Genomic DNA, 19,615 nt, shown 5'->3' with positions numbered 1-19,615 from the left:
TGTGCAATACTCCATACTCACCCCAGCACTGCAAAAAGAAAAAGAAAATATTTATACCTAGTATTTAAAAGAAAAGAGCTCAGGTGAGTATATAACTAGCTCATGGTAGAACATGTTCATGAAGGCCCTATATTCAATTCTGAATATAGGAAAATAAGAAAAAAGCCCTGGCTATGGAGTATTTCTTTTCCTAAAATTTAGACTTTTAAGATATAGAAACAAAAGCCATATAATGAATGATTGTTGTCCTTTAATATACTATGTTATCTCTCATCTCTTTTGCTGTCCCTTGGTTATCTCATATTGTTACAGTATTCTACCTGGTTATCTGATATATTGGATTCATGCGTATTTGGTTATTTGAAGTTGGATAGGGAAGGGAGGAAAACAAGATGAGGGGCGAGGGTGGGGGGAGGGAAATGGGGACCAAGACATGAGAAAGGGTATCAATGTATGTGAAGTAATGCACCTTCTATCTGGTGAATATAATGTAGCCCTTCTATTAATTACAATAAAAAATGTATGAAAAAATAAAAATAAATAAAAAATAAATTTAGACCTTTAAGTTTATAACACGATTCATCAATATCATAATACTATATAATTGAAATTTCAAAGGCATTAATGTATAAAATATCTATTAAAATCTAGGAAAGTAATTTTTTTTAGTTTTTATGTTTTGTGTTTTGTTTTGGTAGGTCATGGGGCTAGAACTCTGGGCCTGGAGTGCTGTCCCTGAGCTTTTCTGCTCAAGGCTACTGCCCTACCCCTTGAGCCACAGGCCCATTTCCCATTTTCTAGTGATTAATTACAGAGAGTCTTTAGTGCCCAAGCTGACTTTGAAGCTCGATCCTCAGATCTCAGCCTCCTGCGTAGCTAAGATTACAGGCGTGAGCCATAGCACCTGGCTTAGACAGAGTTTTTAAATTTCTATTTCTTAGCCATTTACACACTAACCTGGTAGAAATGCGACTAAAGACTGCATTGAAGTTGTTGCAGCTGAGGGAAAATAAAACCCCAGAGGCAGAATTTCGAAGTTCAGCTGCATGCTGGTTTCCTTCTCGACAGGTGTGAAGAAAATGGCAGATTTCTGGCAGCAACTGCTTGACTAACATGGTTTCATCTAATCTCATTGTGTCTTTCGGTTGCTGAAAGAGAAATAACTGTGTAATTCTAAAACTTTAATAATTTTACCTGTGAACATTTGCTACTATGAACATTTTTAAGCATACAGAAGAGCTGAAATAGAAGAAACATATATATGGCCATCACCTATATCCAACAATTATTAACATTTCATCATATTTACTACATCTATCTGTAGATGGTCTAATAAAGGTAGTTTCATCTTTTACCCTGTAACTATAATTCAAGCCCAACCCCCAACTATTCCTTAGTATCCACCCAAATTCTGATGGTTTCTTTTTTAAATGAATGAGCCATTCCCTTTCTGAAAATCTTTTTTTTTTTTTTTTTTTTTTTAAAACCAGTCCTGGGCTTAAGCTCAGGGCCAGAGGACTGTCCTTGGATTTTTCTCAAGGCTAGAACTCTATCACTTGAGCCTCAGCACCACTTCTGGCTTTTCCTAAGTATGTGGTACCAAGGAGTCGAACCCAGGTCTTCGTGTATGCTAGGCAAGCACTCTACCACTAGGCCAAACTCCCGGCCCTTTTCTGAAAATCTTAAATGTGTTTTGAGTTCTAAATAAATTGTAGGGCTCGGAATGGGCTTAGTGGTAGAGTGCTTACCTAGCATGCATGAAACTCTGGGTTCAATCACTCAGTACCACATAAACAGAAAAGGCTGGAAGTGGCACTGTGGCTCAAGTAGTAGAGTTCTAACCTTGAGCCCAGAGAGGCTCAGGAACAGAGCTCAGGACTTGAATTTAAGCCCCAGGATGGTATTAAAAAAAAAAAAAATCCAGTTCCCAGCAAGCAATTTTTTTTTTCATTACTCCAGGAGACTTTTATCTCCAATTAACTTAAAAAAAAAAAAGTAAATGGAGCTATGGCTTAAATGGTAAAGCACTAGCCTGTGGGCTCATGCCTACAATCCTAGCTACTCAGGAGGCTGAGATCTGAGGATCAAGGTTCAAAGTCAGCCCGGGCACAAAAGAACCTCAGACTCTTATCTCCAAGAAAATGAGAAGTGGAGCTGGCTCAAAGGGTAGGGTGGTATCCTTGAGCTGAAGAGCTCAAGGACAGCAGCCAGGCAGAGTCCAAGCCCCATGACCCACGAGAGGGGGGGAGAGAGAGTAAAGAGAAAGAGAGAAAGAGGGATAGAGGAAGAGAGAAAGAAGGAGAGAGAGAGAGAAAGAGGGAGAGAGGCCTAGAGATCAAGCCCCTGTGTCAGCATGAAAAAAGGAAGGAAGGGAGGGAGGGAGGGAGGAAGGGAGGGAGGGAGAAAGGGAGAAAGGGAAGGAAGGAGGGAAGGAGGAAAAAAAGAAAAAGTATCTACTTACCCCAGCAAGACATTTTTCCAGTGTATCCAATATAATCAACTGAGAGAGATACAAATTTTTTTCAGCAGCTTCTCCAAATATCCTCTACAAAAAGATATTCAGAACACAAAAGTTGGTTATCACTCTCCATACATTTAAGCATCTGAAAAATGAGGCACTATGGAACAAGAAAAATCAATACTCTTCCACTTTATCTTCTATATTGTACTGTATCTAAACCTATTACTTTTTATTTTACCTTAATCCTCACAAAATAAATTACTGAACAAAAACTCAAAACATTATTATAATCTGCCATTCATTATTTTTGTAATAGTGAAAGGTATTGCTTTGGTCTATGCCTCAAAAATACCTATGATTTAGGCCAGGAGTTTGGCCTAGTGGTAGAGTGCTTGCCTAGCATGCACGAAGACCCACAGTCTTCCTCGGTAATACATACATAGGAAAAGGCCAGAAATGGTGCTGTGGCTCAAGTGTTAAAGCTTTAGCCTTGAGAGAGCCCAAGGACAGTGCTCAGGCCCTGAGCAAAAGAAAAAAGCTAAGAAACAGTGCACAGGTCCTGAATACAAACCCCAATATGGGCGTGCCCACACACAATCATGGAAACAATGGAAAGGGAAATTGTATTATAAATAAGAAGCTTCTCAGGGAAAGAATATAAAACTAAAATGAAAGTTTAAAGTTATACTTAGGCTCATTCATAAATTAAGATAGAATCATATCTAAAATTCATAGGAAATTACTTACTGTATTTCAAACTATAATGCTCCCATACTTCTAACTCAAAATAAAGCAAACCAACAAAAGAGTAATCCAAATACTCACCATGGTGTTCACGTTCTTTAAGATAGTAGTGAGGCCACTTATAACCAAAGAAAACTTGTATTTGGAAATATTGATTAGACATTCCTTATTGTGTTCAGTGCTGACTTTGGTATGTGTGTTCTGCTGTCCTGTTTTAATTGGGAGCTGAGGGGGAAAAAAGTTAAGAGTTAACCCTTTCAAATGACTAAAGACAACTTATTTCACTAAAAATTATGTCATCTCAGAAAAGCTATTAACCACAGTAACCTGTATTTGTTTCTCAAACCCCAACACTCAATATATAATTACAGCAAATCTAAAATTGTTTGGCAATTTCAATTTTTGCAGTTTTCCGACTAGAAGGAAGGCATAAATGTCTACAAAATTATTTATCCAATCAGGTGCTAGTGGCTCATGCCTGTAATCCTAGCTTCCTAAGAGGCCAAGATTTAGCCGGGCACCAGTGGCTCATGCCTGTAATCCTAGCTACTAAGGAGGCTGAGGTCTGAGCCAGCCTGGGCATTAAAGTCTGTGAGACTCTTATTTTCAATTAACCACCAGAAAACTTGAAGTGGAGCTATGGCTCAAGGAGTAGGGTGGTAACCGTGAGCTGAAGAGCTCAAGGACAGCGCCCAGGCCCAGAGTTCAAGCCTCACAATGGACCCCCTACCCCCACCAAAAAAAAAGACCAAGATTTGAGAATTATGTTCAAAGCCAGCCCAGGCAGGAAAAATCCATGAGGCTCTTAACTCCAATTAGCCACCAAAAATCTGGAAGTGGAGCTATGGCTCAAGTGGCAGAACATTAATCTTGAGCAAAAAAGCTCAAAAATAGTATCCAGGCCCTAAGTTCAAGCCCCAGAACCAGCACAAAATTATTTATTTTGTATTATTATTACCCAGCACTCCCATGAAACAATGATAACTAACAGAAACAAAGTAAATCATTGTGGGAAGAGGAGCAGGGGGGTTAAGACTGACTCAAGTAAGATAACCACTTTCAGCTACACAATGAGGAATCACAGAAACAACTGATACACTTTACAGGAAAATATATCTTGAGGGAGAAATCACAGAATAGGTTAAAAAGTCATACGCCAGAAATTCATCTCTAAAAAAATCATCTCTACTCTTTCAAGAGTAATATTCTGTATTTTTTAAGCATCACACATATATCTACTGTTAGTTAGATCATGCTAATGTTAACAGAGGACTGGTAAGTTTCCTGTGAAGTCCAACTAACCGATTTACTGGATGTTCAACTTTCACCACTTGAAAACTGTCCTAAGAAAGGTGAAAAGAACAAGTAGTGTGTGGGGAATGTGGCCTAGTGGTAGAGTGCTTGCCTAGCATGCATGACGCCATGGTTTCGATTCCTCGATATCATATACACAGAAAAAGTTGGAAGTGGCACTGTGGCTCAAGTGGTAGAGTGCTAGCCTTGAGTTCAAGCCCCAGGATTGGTTAAAAAAAAAAAAAGGAACAAGGGCTTGGAGTTTAGCCTAGTGGTAGAGTGCTTGCCTACCATGCATGAGGACCCGGGTTCAATTCCTTGGTACTACATACATAGAAAAAAAAAGCCAGAAGTGGTGCTGAGGCTCAAGTGGTAGAGCTCTAGCCTTGAGAAAGTCCAAGGACAGTGCTCAGGCCCTGAGTTCATGGCTCAGGACTGGCAAAAAAAAAAAAAAAAAAGGAACAAGTGGCATGGCCAAATTTGCTACAACAATAGCAGGTGATTAAACAGCAAAGAAAAACTAAATGAAAGGGAAGCATTTTTAGGGTATACAGAGGACAAAGCACAAGCTATATATTGCATAATGTAATAGGGGTAATTCAGAAAATAGCTACAATACACTCATGAATGTACCCAAATCTTCCCCCAAAGAAAGAAGAGAAACTAGACTAGTAAAACCACAAACTGACAGACATCTACATCAAAATGATGAAGGCAAGGCTTCCCCACAAAACTTATAAAACACATAAATATGAACCACTTGAAGTTAGAAAAGTGGTGAGGTGTAAGTGCACAAGAAACAGAAGTCTTAACAAGAGGAACTAACAAGAGACGATTCCCCACACTATATCATATCCTCAATGAAGAGCACAGCATAGAGGGGACCAGGAGTGTGGCCTAGTGATAGGTGGAGTGCTTGCCTAGCATGCTCAAAGACCTGGGTTTGATTCCTCAGTACCACATACACAGAAAAGGCTAGAAGTTGTGCTGTGGCTCAAGTGGTAGAGTGCTAGCCTTGAGAAAGTCCAAGGACAGTGCTCAGGCCCTGAGTCCAAGCTCAAGGACTTCCCCCCAAAAAAGAAAGCACGACAGGCAGATTTAGAAACACTAGCCTAAAATGGAGGAGAGGGGAGATTTGTACACTGCAACGTACAAGTGACTGTAAAAGGTTTAAAGTCACATTCTAAAACAACACTTAACAATTTTCTGTGATGATAATAATGATGAACACTAACATAATTTTCTGTGATGATGATAATGGTGTGTGGGTGTGTGTGTGTGTGTGTATGTGTATGTGTATGTGTGTGTGTGGTGATGATGGTGGTGGTCCTAGGAACTCAGGGCCTGTGCCCTGACAAGTGATTTTTTGCTCAAGGCTGGTAATCTACCACTTGAGACACAGCTCCACTTCTGGCTTTTTGGTAGTTAATTGGAAAAATAAGAGTCTCATAGACTTTCCTGCCCAGGCTGACTTCAAATCACAGTCCTCCTGAGTAGTAAGGATTACAGACATAAGCCACCAGCACCCAATTCCACTTCAAGATTTTTGCTGGTTAATTGCCTATAAGAGTCCCACAAATTATTGTGCACAGGATGGTTTTGAACCACAATGCTTAGATCTCAGCCTTCTGAGTAGGATTACAGTCTGAGCCACCAGCACTCAGCAAGATTAAATACTTTTTAATCTCATGAAGACAGAAAAGTAAATTCTTAAGACAGGAAACAAGCTATTCTGGTTTGCATTTCCCTCCTACCACTCTAGGGAATCCAATTTCACACAAAAATAATCCATTAAGCCAGGCACTGGTAGCTCACATTTGTAATCCTAGCTACTGAAGAGGATGAGATCTGAGGATCTTGACTCAAGGAGAGCTTACTAGCATATCTCAGTACTGATCATAGAAGAAAACTAATATATAATATCCTACTCTCCCCAAGTGAAAGAAATAAGGATAATATACTATATAAAGATAGCAATATAATTGTAATCAACAGATCAAAACTACAAATTACAAGTCAGGTGCATTAAGACATGCCTATAATCCTAGCTACTAAGGAGGCCGATATGAAATAATCATTGAAACCCGGGTGTTTGGAAGCCAGGCAGGTGGCTCACACCTATAATCCTTAGGTACTTAGAGCCTGAGACCTAAGGATCACAGTTCAAAGCCAGCCCAGGCACTAAAGTCCGTGAGACTCTTATCTCCTCCAATTAACCACCAGAAAACCAGAAGTGGCGCTGTGGCTCAAGTGGTAGAGTGCTAGCCTTGAACTGAAGAGCTCAGGGACGATGCCCAGGCCCAGGGTTCAAGTCCCACAACCAATAAAGGAAGGAAGGAAGGAAGGGAGGGAGGGAGGGAGGGAGGGAGGGAGGGAGGGAAAAAAGAAAGGAAGGAAGGAAAGAAAGAAACCCAGTTGTTTAACACCAGCCTAAGCAGACAGACAAAAAAAAAAAAAAGATGGAGCTGACATAAGGCTATGTCAACTTCATTAAGTTGAGTCTCCTTTCCCAGAATCTAACTCCTTGTATAAGACTGATAGTACTGGCCCAAAAGTAAATTTGCCCAGATTTGAAATGTGGACATGGAGCAGCATCTTGGAGGGGTTTTATGGTCAGATACAACAAGACAGATGCAGAGGTTGCAGAGATGCCCTGAGAACTCTAGTTCTAGTTCTCTATCATTGTCAACTGTTTCTTCTGATTAGTATCTACCCTGCTGAACATCAGTGGCTCAAATCCCTCACCAGATACTGGGCTGAAAACTTATACAAGTGTTAACTATAAATAGCAGGAACTTCCTATAGGACTCTCAAGCTCTTCCCTGCACCATCTCCATCACTGGCTAGATGTTCTTGGCTTCCCAGATTTCCTTGAATATTCCAGTTTATCAGCTCATTGCCACTGATTCTGGAGATCTAGTTAATGACTCCTCTAATCCTCCAGGTATCCCTCCATAGCCAGTCTTCTCAAAGTTATATGTATACTGTTTAATTCTGTAAGTTCCCTACGGTATTACACAGCCTGCTTCTCTGAACCTTAACTGATAGAACTTTGTTAAATATTAAAATATATATATATATATATGTTAATGTATTAAAGTATATTAAAGTATAACATATACCACACAATGACACCTTTTAAAAACTGCATAAATATAAATTCCATTTGAGAGAAATGCATACATGAATGAGAAGTGAATTTATGGACCTATAGAATAGTCCCTATACTCCAGGTTTTTGCCCCCTGAATAACTAGAATTATATATGTGGGCCACCAATGCCTAGATCAATCTCTTTTTAATTAACAACTCATTCTCACAAGAACTTAGATCCTTAAGAATTGCACTTTTATCCCTTCTGAGGGCAGCACCCTCCAGAGATTCAATTGGCTCCTGTTAAGATTTCACCTCTTAAAAATCCCAAAACAGGTGCTAGAAATCTAGCTTAGTGATAGATTGCTTGCATAGCATACATACATGAAGCCTATTCCTCAGTACCACACACACAGAAAAAGCTGGAAGTGGCACCATGGCTCAAGCGATAGAGTGCTAGCCTTGAGCAAAAAAAGCTCAGAGACAGTGCCCAGGCCCTGAGTTTAAGCCCCAGGACTGGCAAAAAAAAAAAAAAAAAAAAAAGCCCAACACAATAGGGCAGGGAGTGTGGCCTAGTGGTAGAGTGCTTACCTAGCATGATGAAGCCCCGAGTTCAATTCCTTGGTACGACATACACAGAGGAAAATGTAAAGTGGTACTGTAGCTCAAATGGTAGAATGCTAGCCTTGAAAAAGCTCAAAGACAGTGCCCAGGCCCTCAGTTCAAACCCCAGAACTGGGGAAAAAAAGGAAGAAGAAAAAAAACCAACACTGCCATCCTTAGGATCAACATTCCAACCCATGAACCTTTAGGAAACACTCTCAGAACACATCAGTATGAACACAGAAATTTAATATGACCAAACTATCTCAACTCAGTGATAAAAGAAAAGATTAACCCATATACTGATGGCTAGCCTTTTTTTTTTTTTGGTCCAAAACCAGGACTTGAACTCAGACACTTCTGCTCATTGACTAGTGTGTGCTCTACTAACTAAAACTCTTATCCCTCTAAAAATAACTAAAACCAAATTTGAAAATAGGTAGGTTATTTAAAACCTACTATAACAAAAAAGTAATCAAGTGGTTAGGACAAACACCAAACACTAATTTCACTTCTTAAGAAAGATGGAAACACAGCAGCTACAAAGAAAAATCACTGATCTATTTGTCTACAAAAAGTACAAATTCTGTAATAAAAAGACTGTTGACAAGAAACAAAACTTACAAAAATGTGCAAAAAAAAGGTGTAAAGAAAAGATATAAGGGCTGGGAATTTGGCCTAGTGGTTAAAGTGCTTGCCTAGCATGCACGAAGACCCGGGTTCAATTCCTTGGTACCACATATATAGAAAAATGCCGGAAGTGGTGCTGAGGCTCAAGTGGTAGAGTTCTAGCCTTGAGAAGTCCAAGGACAGTGCTCAGGCCCTGAGCTCAAGCCCAGGACTGGCAAAAAAAAAAAAAAAAAAAAGATATAAATGTGTAAAAAGATTTACACAACTAATCAAAGTTATTTTATAAGACTATTTAATGGGAAAACCACTAAAGAATTTGAAAACAATCTAAATAAGGTTAAGTGGTCAGGATGTATGTAATACTTTCACCCCTAATAATTTTTAAAATATGAAACAAGTGAGCATCAAGTACTAGCTACTTGGAAGGCTGAGATCTAAAGATCATGACTTGAAACTAACCAGAACAAAGAAAAAATCCATAAGACTCTTATCTCCAGAACAGCTAGAAGCAGAGCTGTACCTCAAGTAGTAGAGAACGAGCTTTTAGGTAAAAAGACTCAGGGACAGATCCCAGGCCCTGAGTTCAAGCACTAAAAGAAGAAAAAAGTGCACATCAGTGCCAGATGATGATAGCTCACACCTGTAATCCTCGCTACAAAGGAAGCTGGGATTTGAAGACTACAGTCCAAAACCAGCCTAGGAAGAAACGCTCCTTTTTGTTGTTGCTGTTGTTTTGTCTGTCCTGGGGCAGACAAAACTTGAGCCCACAGCACCACTTCCAGCTTTTTCTGTGTATGTGGTACTGAGGAATCGAACCCAGTATTTCATGCTTTTCATTCTCCAGAGAATGGAGTTGGGGTTCAAGTAGTAGAGAGTCAACCTTGAGCTTTTAAAAAAGCCAAGTGAGAATGAAAGGCCCTGAGTTCAAATCCCAGAGTAAGAGTACCAAAAAAATATGTAAAATGGAGATGGAGAGCACACATATACAAGGTCTTATTCAATCCCCAGCACCACTGAAAGAAGCAGAAAAAAAAGTCCAAAATAAAACTAAATTATTTTTCGTTGGGAGTTTGGCCTAGTGGTAGAGAGGGACTCAGGTTTCATTCCTCAGTATCACATATATAAAAAAAGCAAGAAGTGGTGCTGTGGCTCAAGTGGTAGAGCTCTGGCCTTGAGAAAGTCCAACGACAGTGCTAAGGCCCTGAGTTAAAGCCCCAGGACTGGGGGGGGGGGGAGGAAATAAATGGGGACAAAAACATGAGAAGAGGTATCAATATGTGAGAAGTAATGCATCTACTATCTGGCAATTATAACTGCAACCCCTCTATACATTACAATAAAAAAAATTTTAATGCCCCAGGACTGGCAAAAAAAAAAACTAAATCATTTTTCACCAAAAAAATAAAGCATAGAGTATATACAGAAGAAAATAATTATATGATCAAGGGGGGAAATTTTTGAACAAAATAAAAATGTTAAAGTTGTTATATTTAAGAAGTTTGGGTTTTTTTTCTTTTACTTTTATAAATTTCTTTTTTTGTTTTGTTGTTTATTGAACTCAGGCTTTAAGAACTCAAACGGAGCACCAGTGTTCATATCTATGATCCTAGCTACTAAGGATGCTGAGATCTGAGAGTTGCAGTTCAAAGTCATCCCAGGCAGGAAAGTCTGAATACCTTTACTCCAATAAACTATTCAGAACAAGCCAGAAGTGGTGTTGTGGCTCAAGTGGTAGAGAAGCTCAGGGACAGAACTCAGGCCCTGAGTTCAAGCCCCAGGACCAACAAATACAAAACAAAACACTTATACCACTCTCACTACACCCCAAGTCTATGAGTTTCTTTTCAATGCATATCTAAGACTTTCATAATTAAGTAAAAATAAGGGAGTAAAAACAATTTATAATGTTTTATTCCATATTATATACATCTTTAGATATAACAGAAAAACTATAGAGTTGGGAATGTGGCTTAGCTGTACAGTGCTTGCCTAGCATGCATGAAGCCCTGGGTTTGATTCCTCGGTATCACATAAATAAAAAAGGCTGGAAGCAGAACTGTGGCTCAAATGGCAGAGCATTAGCCTCGAGCAAAAGACACTCAGGGACAGTGCCCAGGCACTGAGTTCAAGCCCCAGGGTAGTGGAGGTGGTAGTGGTGGTGATGGAGGTAGTGGTGGTGGTGGAATGGAAGAGTTATAAAGGATCTAAACTGCTTTAAAAAATCACTACCTTCTAATTATTATTTCTATTAAACTATTACCTACATAAGATACAAAATTTCAACAAGAGAATTTAGCAAAAAAGTAGCCTAACCTTAAGCAAAGCACTCTCAACAATAAACAATGTGTTTCTTGTTTCACTCAGAAATTCTTCAAAAGGTCACTAGCTAAAATTTTTGCCACTGTGTACATTCTAATGAGTTTCCAAACAGCCTGTCAGACTCTGACTAGGACTGAGGATTTCACTAAAATTCATCCCATGTAGATGACAGAAGAAAAAGAAAATGAAAAATAAAGAATCATACTGAGGACAAGCCTAAGGGCTCTAATACCAGCTCTAATACAAATCAACAAAATCAACCAAATATGAAAACTGATTACATTAAAGCATGTCCCATGTACCATTTCATACTATATAACAGCACTTTGTACAGCACCTAATGAACTTTTAAAAACTTAAGTTCAATCTTCATACAAATAACTGGTAGAGATTCCGTTCTTGAATACCTGTTTGTTAAACATGACATTTGAAATATGATGTAAAAATCAATATTGATAAAATCTAAAAAAATACATAATTGGTAATCAAATCTATGATCATAAAAGCATTCCTTTGCCAAAGCTAAATTAAAAAGGTAAGCCAACTGTAAATGAAGTGATATGATTAGGCTAACCCTGCAGTAGGCTGGTGCTCTACCACTTGAGCTATACCTCCAGTTCTGTTTTTTTGTTGTTGTTGTTCATTTGTTTTTTGTTTCTTTGTTTTTGTTTTGTGGCTCTAGTCAACAACCTGACTGCAAACTCGGGAGACCCTGCACCAGAGGCACCCAGCTAAGCCAGGCACATGCCTGACCCATGGAAACTGTGAGAAAATAAATACCTGTTATTTGTAGCTGCTAAACACTGAGGTAATTTGTTTTGCAGCAAAAACTACTACACTGAGAATGTAGGTGCTGAATCATTACACAGCACAAATTACAGGTACTCAAGAAAATAAGACACTCAAGAAAAATAAGGCTTTGCCAAGCTAAGAGAGACAAATGGCACATGTTTTCTCTTGTATGCAGAAGCTAGATCTAAAATACACCAGGACATGATAACTTATACATGACTCTAGGCATTCACACATGCAGAGATGACAGGAGAAAATTCTTAGGAGAACCAAAAGCACAATACCTATGGTGCCTCTGATCATATAAAATAATATTTACCAAAATGAATTCCAGGAAATGGAAACAGGTTTTTTATTTCTTTGTGTCTTGTTCATTATTTGTCGTTGAGTGGTAATGAGGATATGGAAATGGAGATATTTAATGATTAAGGTTTTTATCTGAAGAATCCTCTACCTAAAACATACCAAAATTCCAGACACAGATGGAAAACAGATGTCAACATAAATTCCATGGCATGAAGTTTCAAGCATCACAAGCCATTCTTATTTGGAAATGGTAGAAATCCCCCTGAAATCCTGGTTTCCAGACACCAGTCAAGAACCAACTTTACAAGAGTGTGATTTTTTTTTAGGGGGGGGGTTGGGATAAGGGCTCACTATGTAGCCACACTGGCATAAACTTAAGATCTTCCTTCCTTAGCCTTCCAAGTTCTATGATTACAGACATGCACTGCCATGCCTATCTCTGAAGTCTATAGAATTATGTTAATTCTGCCCAGAAATTTTAAAAAAAGAAAAACAAACTAAGTGATGAAAATAAAGTCAAGACCCTTCCAAGAAAAATAAATTTTAAAAAGGCATATACTATGATAAAATTAAAGTCACCAGGCACATTGGTTCATGTCTGTAATCCTAGCTACTCAGATCTACAGATAGAGAAGATCACAGTTTGTGGCCAGCCCAAACAAAAAGTTGAGACCCCATTTTAATCAATAGCTAGACAGGATGCACCTGTCATTGCAACTATGCAAAGAGTAAACTGGAAGACTGAAATACAGGCTGACCCAGGCATAAATGTAAGACTCTATTTGAAAATTAAGCCAGGAGCCAGAGGCTCATGCCTGTTACTCCAAGTTATTCAGAAGGCTGAGATCTGAGAATTGCAGGTTGAAGTCAGCTAGGACAGAAAAGTCCAGGAGACTCATATCTCCAATAACCTACTCCGAAAAAGCCAGAATTGGCACTGTGGCTCAAGTGGTAGAATACTAACCTTAAGCAAAGCAGCTCAGGAACAGAGGCCTGGCCCACAGTTCAAGCCCCAGGCCCAGCAAAAAAAAAGAAACAAAGGAAAAAAGAAAGTTTAAATTTAAAAAAAGAATGGAGGGGCTGGAAGCATGGCTTACTAGTAGAGTACTTACCTAGCTAGCACACATGCAACCCCGGGTTTGATTCCTAGGTACCATATACCCAGAAAAAAGCCAGAAATGGCACTGTGGTTCAAGTGGCAGAGTGCTAGCCTTGAGCAAGCAGTGTCCAAGGACAGTACCCAGGCACTGAGTTCAAGCCCCAGGACTGGCAAAAAATAAATAAATAAATAAATAAATAACACATGAGTCTTTATAGTGAAAAAGACCTATTTGGTTTTCAAGAATGTTTTTACTAAACTGCAAAATAACAAAAACAAAACAGAAAAGGAATAAATTGCAAAGGCTTCTAGAAATAAAAAGATAAATATGTGGCTAACAAAGTCAAAGATATAAGAATGACATTATACTTAGCCAAACTAAAAGGCAATAAAGAAACTTTTTTCAGTTCTGAGAAAAAAGTTTCATACTTTCTTACAAATTATTTTAAGGGGGGGGAGGGGTATAAGCCAGGCACCAGTAGATTAAACCTATAATCCAGCTATTCAGGAGGCTGAGATCTGAAAACCACAATTCCAAACCAAAGTGGGCAGAAAAGTCCCTAGGACTCTTATCTCCAAGTAACTACAGGAAGTACAGCTGTGGCTCAAGTGGTTAGAGTTCTAACCTTGAGTCCAAAAGCTCAGGGACAGTGCCCAGACCCACTTCAAACCCAGAACTGGCAAAATAAATAAATAAAGTAAAATAAAGACATTCTCTACACAAGTCTCGAGATTTGTCTCCTCCACATCTTTCCTTTGGCAAGCTAGTTGAGGATGTAATCCTCAAAACAACAGTATCTACAAAACAGGAAAATCAACCCAGGAGAGAAGCAATGGGGAATTCCAAAATAATGATGGAGAAGTGAACTGCACAGATGGCCTAGCAACAGCCAACAATAATTAGCAAAATGAGAGGAAGTCTTCAAGAAACAACACTGCAAATGGACAGATAACAGCTTTGACCTTGTATGAAAAATAATATTGACAGCCTATTAGTGATGTCAAGAATTAACAATACTTTGAAGATAAAGCATATGGACCTGGAGTCATTGCTTGAGCATTAAAGTGCCTGCCCCAATTCAAACCCCAGTACTTGGGGGGGGGGGGGAGGACATTAAAGAAAGAAGTAGAGTTGGAGTGTGGCATAGAGCTTGCCTTACATTCAGGAAGCCCTGGGTTCTAGAAAAGGGCAGAAGTAGGGAGTGCTGTGGCTCAAGAAGGTTCAAGGACAGTGTCCAGGCCCTGAGTTCAAGCCCCAGGACTGGCAAAAAAGGAGGAGGAGGAGGAGGAAGAAGAGAAGGAGGAGGAGTAGGAAGAAGAAGAGGAGGAGGAGGAGGAGGAGGAGGAAGAAGAAGAAGAGGAGGAAGAGGAGGAGGAGGAAGAGGAGGAAGAAGAGGAGGAGGAGGAGGAGGAAGAGGAGGAAGAAGAGGAGGAGGAAGAGGAGGAGGAAGAGGAGGAAAAAGAGGAGGAAGAGGAGGAGGAGGAAGAGGGAGGAGGAAGAGGAGGAGGAAGAGGAGGAGGAAGAGGAAGAGAAAGAAGAGGAGGAGGAGAAAGAAGAGGAAGAGGAGGAGGAGGAAGAGGAGGAAAAAGAGGAGGAGGAGGAAGAGGGAGGAGGAAGAGGAGGAGGAAGAGGAAGAGAAAGAAGAGGAGGAGGAGAAAGAAGAGGAAGAGGAGGAGGAGGAAGAGGAGGAAAAAGAGGAGGAGGAAGAGGAGGAAAAAAAGCAACAATTAACTTTATATACTCTGAAATTGCACATGATAGTGAACTTCACCAGTTGCCGGGGGCTCATACTTGTAATCCTAGCTACTCTGGGGGCTAAGTACAATCTGAAGATTAGAGCCAGCCAGGCCAGCAAATTCCATAAGACTCTAACCACCAGAGAAAGTGCGCTGTGGCTCAAAGTGGTAGAACATTAGCCTCAAGCAAAAGGAGCCCAAAGACAGTGCCCAGTCCCTGAGTTCAAGCCCCATGACCAACAAAAAACTTTCCACAAACAAGCATATGTATATATTCCTAAAATATATATACATGGATACATATGTATTCCTATATACATATATATTCCTAGTAAAACTATAGAGAAAGAAAGAAGAATGGAAATAGGTTTTTTTTCTTTGTTTTCTTTTTGTCTTGTTTATCTGTCTTTGGGAGGGTAAGGGGGACAATGAAATGAGGGTCTAAGGGTGAACAAATGCAGCAGTAATACTCACTAAACACTATATGGAAAATAAAGTATACAACTTGTGGGAGGGGACATGAGGAAAAAACTGGTAGAGAGCAAGAAGGGGTAACACTGTCCAAAATGACATATGCTCTTTACCTAACTTATGCGACTATGATCCCTCTACTCCTCTGTACATTACCTATATAATAATAAAAATTAAAAAAAAAAAACAAAAGAGAAGGCCTAAAAGAATTAAAACTAAGCCAGGTGCCAAGTGACTCTTGTCTGTAATCCTATCTAGCTCAGAAAGAAAATCCAGAAATAGAGTTGTGGCTCAAGTGGTAGAGGAAAGAAAGAAAAGAAAAGAAAAGAAAAGAAAAGAAAAGAAAAAGAAAGAAGGAAAGAAAGAAAGAAGGAAGGAAGGAAGGAAAGAAAGAGAAAGGAAGAGAGAAAGAAAGAAAAGAAAGAAAGAAGAGAAACAGGAAGGAAGGAAGGAAGGAAGGAAAGAAGGAAGGAAGGAAGGAAGGAGAGAGAGAGGAAAAAGAAAAGAAAAGAAAAACTTGAGGACAGCATCCAGGCCCTCAGTTCAAGCTCTAGGACAAGCATATATGCCTGGACATGCACACACAAACACACAATCATTAATATTACAAAACAATTTGTTGTCCCAAACAATCAAACCTAAGGCTCTCAAACCATGCTAGGAAAGCTATATGGAAGTCTTGGTTATCAATGAAGGAGTAACTCCACAAGAATCTAATGAAACGTAACTTGAATCTGCTTTGTGATCACTGCCTAATACTAATCAGTATTTCTCAACTTCAGCATTACTAATACTTTGAACTAGATACTTCCTTGCTGTTAGGTGTTGCCCTGTGCATTGTTAGATGCTTAGCAGCATCCTTAACTCTGTCCAGAAATGCCAGTAACCTAACCTTCTCAAAGATTTTACAAATAAAATTGTTACAGACACTAAGAGGTAAAACTACTCCTGGTTGAAAATCATGGCACTACATCAACTGTCAAAGAAGGGGATCACTCCGTAAGATTAGTATAAGTTGTCCAATTGCCAAAGAGATACAGGACTTAGGTGACAAGGAGGATGACATTTGGAACCTTCATAGATTTCTATAAAATTAAACTTATATGTTGAGGAACAATAGTTAATGGAAAAATTACAGCCACATAAATACAACTGAGGTCCAAGATAATCAGCTGTAACTGAATCTGAAGCATGGAACAGATAGTGTGACTATAAATTGAAATGGATACTGTGAATGGCAGGACTTTTTCCACAAAGAATATCACTACCTTTTAAGCAAATCCTTGAAGTGTACTAAAGCATGTATGACTGCTAAATAGTCCATCCTTGGATTGTGGCGATCATCAAATTGCTCTCATCTTCAATCCCACTCTCTGTTAGTTGCCAAGGGGACACTAAAAAGGTATTAGAAGCCTGAGAGGATGGATTTGATTATCTGCTTCTTGATCTTGACAGCAGCACATCATATCCAATTTTTCTGTAAAGCCTAATGATGTGAAGACCCTTTACTACATTTATTCTAGAGGTTAGGAAGATAACTAGACTATCAAATACTTTTACTTGTTTTCCATAGAAGAACATCACAATTATCCTTTAAAAATCTATAGTCAGGGCCGGGAGTTTGGTCTAGTGGTAGAGTGCTTGCCTAGCATGCATGAAGACCCGAGTTCGATTCCTCGCTACCACATACATAGAAAAAGGCTGGAAATGGTGCTGAGACTCAAGTGGTTAGAAGAGCAATGGCAAAAAAAAAAATCTATAGTCAGAGCCAGGCACCAGTGGCTCACACCTGTAAACTTAGCTACTCAGGAGCCTGAAATCTGAGGATATCAGTTCAAAGCACTAAAATCCGTAAGACTCTTGTCTCCAATTAATCACCAGAAAACCAGAAGTGGGGCTGTGGCTCAAGTGATAGAGCACTAGCCTTGATCTGAAGAGCTCAGGGACAACACCTAGGTCAACAGTTCAAGCTCCATCACCAGTCCCCCCCAAAAAAAGACTTTATATAAAAATTAACAAGTTGATCATAAACCATATGTGTATATATAAAAGATCTAGACTACTCAAAACTATTTTGAAAAATAACATGTTATAGGATTTATACTACCATACTCAAAACTATGGGCATGCAGAATCACAAGTACAAATATTAACTAAAAATAAGCCAGATCTTCATATAAAATCTAAAAACAGGGGCCGGGAGTTTGGCCTAGTGGTTAAAGTGCTTGCCTAGCATGCATGAAGACCCGGGTTCGATTCCTCGGTACCACATACATAGAAAAAAGCCAGAAGTGGTGCTGAGGCTCAAGTGGTACAGCTCTAGCCTTGAGAAAGTCCAAGGACAGTGCTCAGGCCCTGAGCTCAAGCCCAGGACTGGCAAAAAAAAAAAAATTAAAAAAAATCTAAAAACATAAATTTCTCAGATCTTCATATAAAATCTAAACTATAAATTTCTCTAAGAAAATATTGTGTCTTGTATTAGACAAAGATCTAATTATATACTTTATGATAAAATATATATTATATACCAGTATCATAATCCCACTTGATAAACTATACTTCAGAACCTCTACTTTCAAAAGACTTTCAGCCAGGCACCAGTGACTCAGATCTATAATTCTAACTATTCAAGAGGGTGAAATCTGAGGATAGCAGTTTCCAGGCAGGACAGCCCATAAGACTCTTATCTCCAATTAATCACAGAAAAAAGCCAGAAGTGGTGCACTGTGGCTATGGCTCAAGTGGTAATGTGCCAGCCTTGAGCAAAAGGAGCACCCAGGAAGCACCCAGGCCCAGAATTCAAGCCCCAGGACTGGCCAAAAAAAAAAAAAAAAGACAAGATTAAAAACTAGAACAGATTTTCCTTCTTTAATTAAAGCAAATGTTAGCTAGTGTGACATATAGGCATTTTATGCTTTTTTAAAAAAAGTAAACTATGGGCCGGGAGTTTGGCCTAGTGGTTAGAGTGCTTGCCTAGCATGCACGAAGACCCGGGTTCGATTCCTCGGTACCACATACATAGAAAAAAGCTAGAAGTGGTGCTGAGGCTCAAGTGGTAGAGTTCTAGCCTTGAGAAAGTCCAAGGACAGTGCTCAGGCCCTGAGCTCAAGCCCAGGACTGGCAAAAAAAAAAAAAAATTTAAAAAAAAAAAAAAGTAAACTAAAATTTTCAAATTAGAATATGCAATTGTTTGTTCTAAGAGAAAATTCATAGGAAAATTCCTAATGCGTGATCTTTTTGTTCATATAGTTACATGGATGTATTTTTTAATTAATAAAATGTTGAAGTTTAAAAAAAAAAACTAGGACAGAATATCTGCAAAACATTTATCTGGTGAGGAACTTGTATTCACCATATTTTGCAAATTCAAAAACTTAAGGAAACTCAACTTTTAAAAACCTGGGCAAAGCCGGGCACCAGTGGCTCACACCTGTAATCCTAGCTACTCAGGAGGCTGAGATCTGAGGATCTAGGTTCAAAGCCAGCCCGGGCACAAAAGGACCTGCGACTCTTATCTCCAATTAACCTCTAGAAAATGGGAAGTGTGTCTTGGCTCAAGGGTAAGGCAGTAATAGCCTTGAGCTGAAGAACTCAGGGACAATGTCAGGCCTAGGGGAAGGGCAGAGTCTTGAGCTGAAGAGCTCAGGGACAGCACTCAGGTGAGTTCAAGCCCCATGACTAAAAAAAAAAAAAAAAAAAAAAACTGGGCAAAAGATTTTAATTTTTTTTTTGAAGGGGATGGTCAGTGCTTCAGCGCCACTTCTGGTTTTCTAGTGGTTAAATGGAAATAAGAGTCTCGCTGACTTTCATGCCAGGGCTGGCTTTGAACTGTGATCTTCAGATCTAGCCTCCTGAATAGCTAGGATTACAGGCAGGAGCCTCCGGCATCCAGCCCTGGGCAAAAGATTTGAACATTTTAACCAAAGAAAGTATTAAATTGGTAAATATACATATCAAAAAATGTTTAGCTTTATTAGTCACTTGGGAAACATATCGAAAACTTGAAGATACCACTTCTCATCAGCAAGAATAACTGTAATCTACCAAAAAAAAGTAAAAAGTAAAGTT

The 19,615-nt window shown here is 39.2% G+C and overlaps 1 protein-coding gene across 1 annotated transcript in view; it reads right to left on the bottom strand.

Annotated features, from left to right (window-relative positions):
* Positions 1–19,615, bottom strand: part of Nf1 (neurofibromin 1) — a 73,338-nt gene that overhangs the window by 31,135 nt on the left and 22,588 nt on the right. Inside the window, exons 2-4 of the mRNA XM_090351512.1 lie at positions 3,287–3,430; positions 2,462–2,545; positions 958–1,148 (exon numbers count right to left, since the gene is read on the bottom strand). Of these exons, the coding sequence (XP_090207638.1) occupies positions 958–1,148; positions 2,462–2,545; positions 3,287–3,430 (419 nt within the window). The remainder of the gene's footprint in view (positions 1–957; positions 1,149–2,461; positions 2,546–3,286; positions 3,431–19,615) is intronic.

This window comes from Megascapheus bottae, chromosome 17 (genome assembly GCF_031878675.1).
Source record: "Megascapheus bottae isolate mThoBot1 chromosome 17, mThoBot2.hap1, whole genome shotgun sequence".
Classification (NCBI taxonomy): Eukaryota; Metazoa; Chordata; class Mammalia; order Rodentia; family Geomyidae; genus Megascapheus; species Megascapheus bottae.
This window is presented reverse-complemented; position numbering and strand designations above follow the sequence as displayed.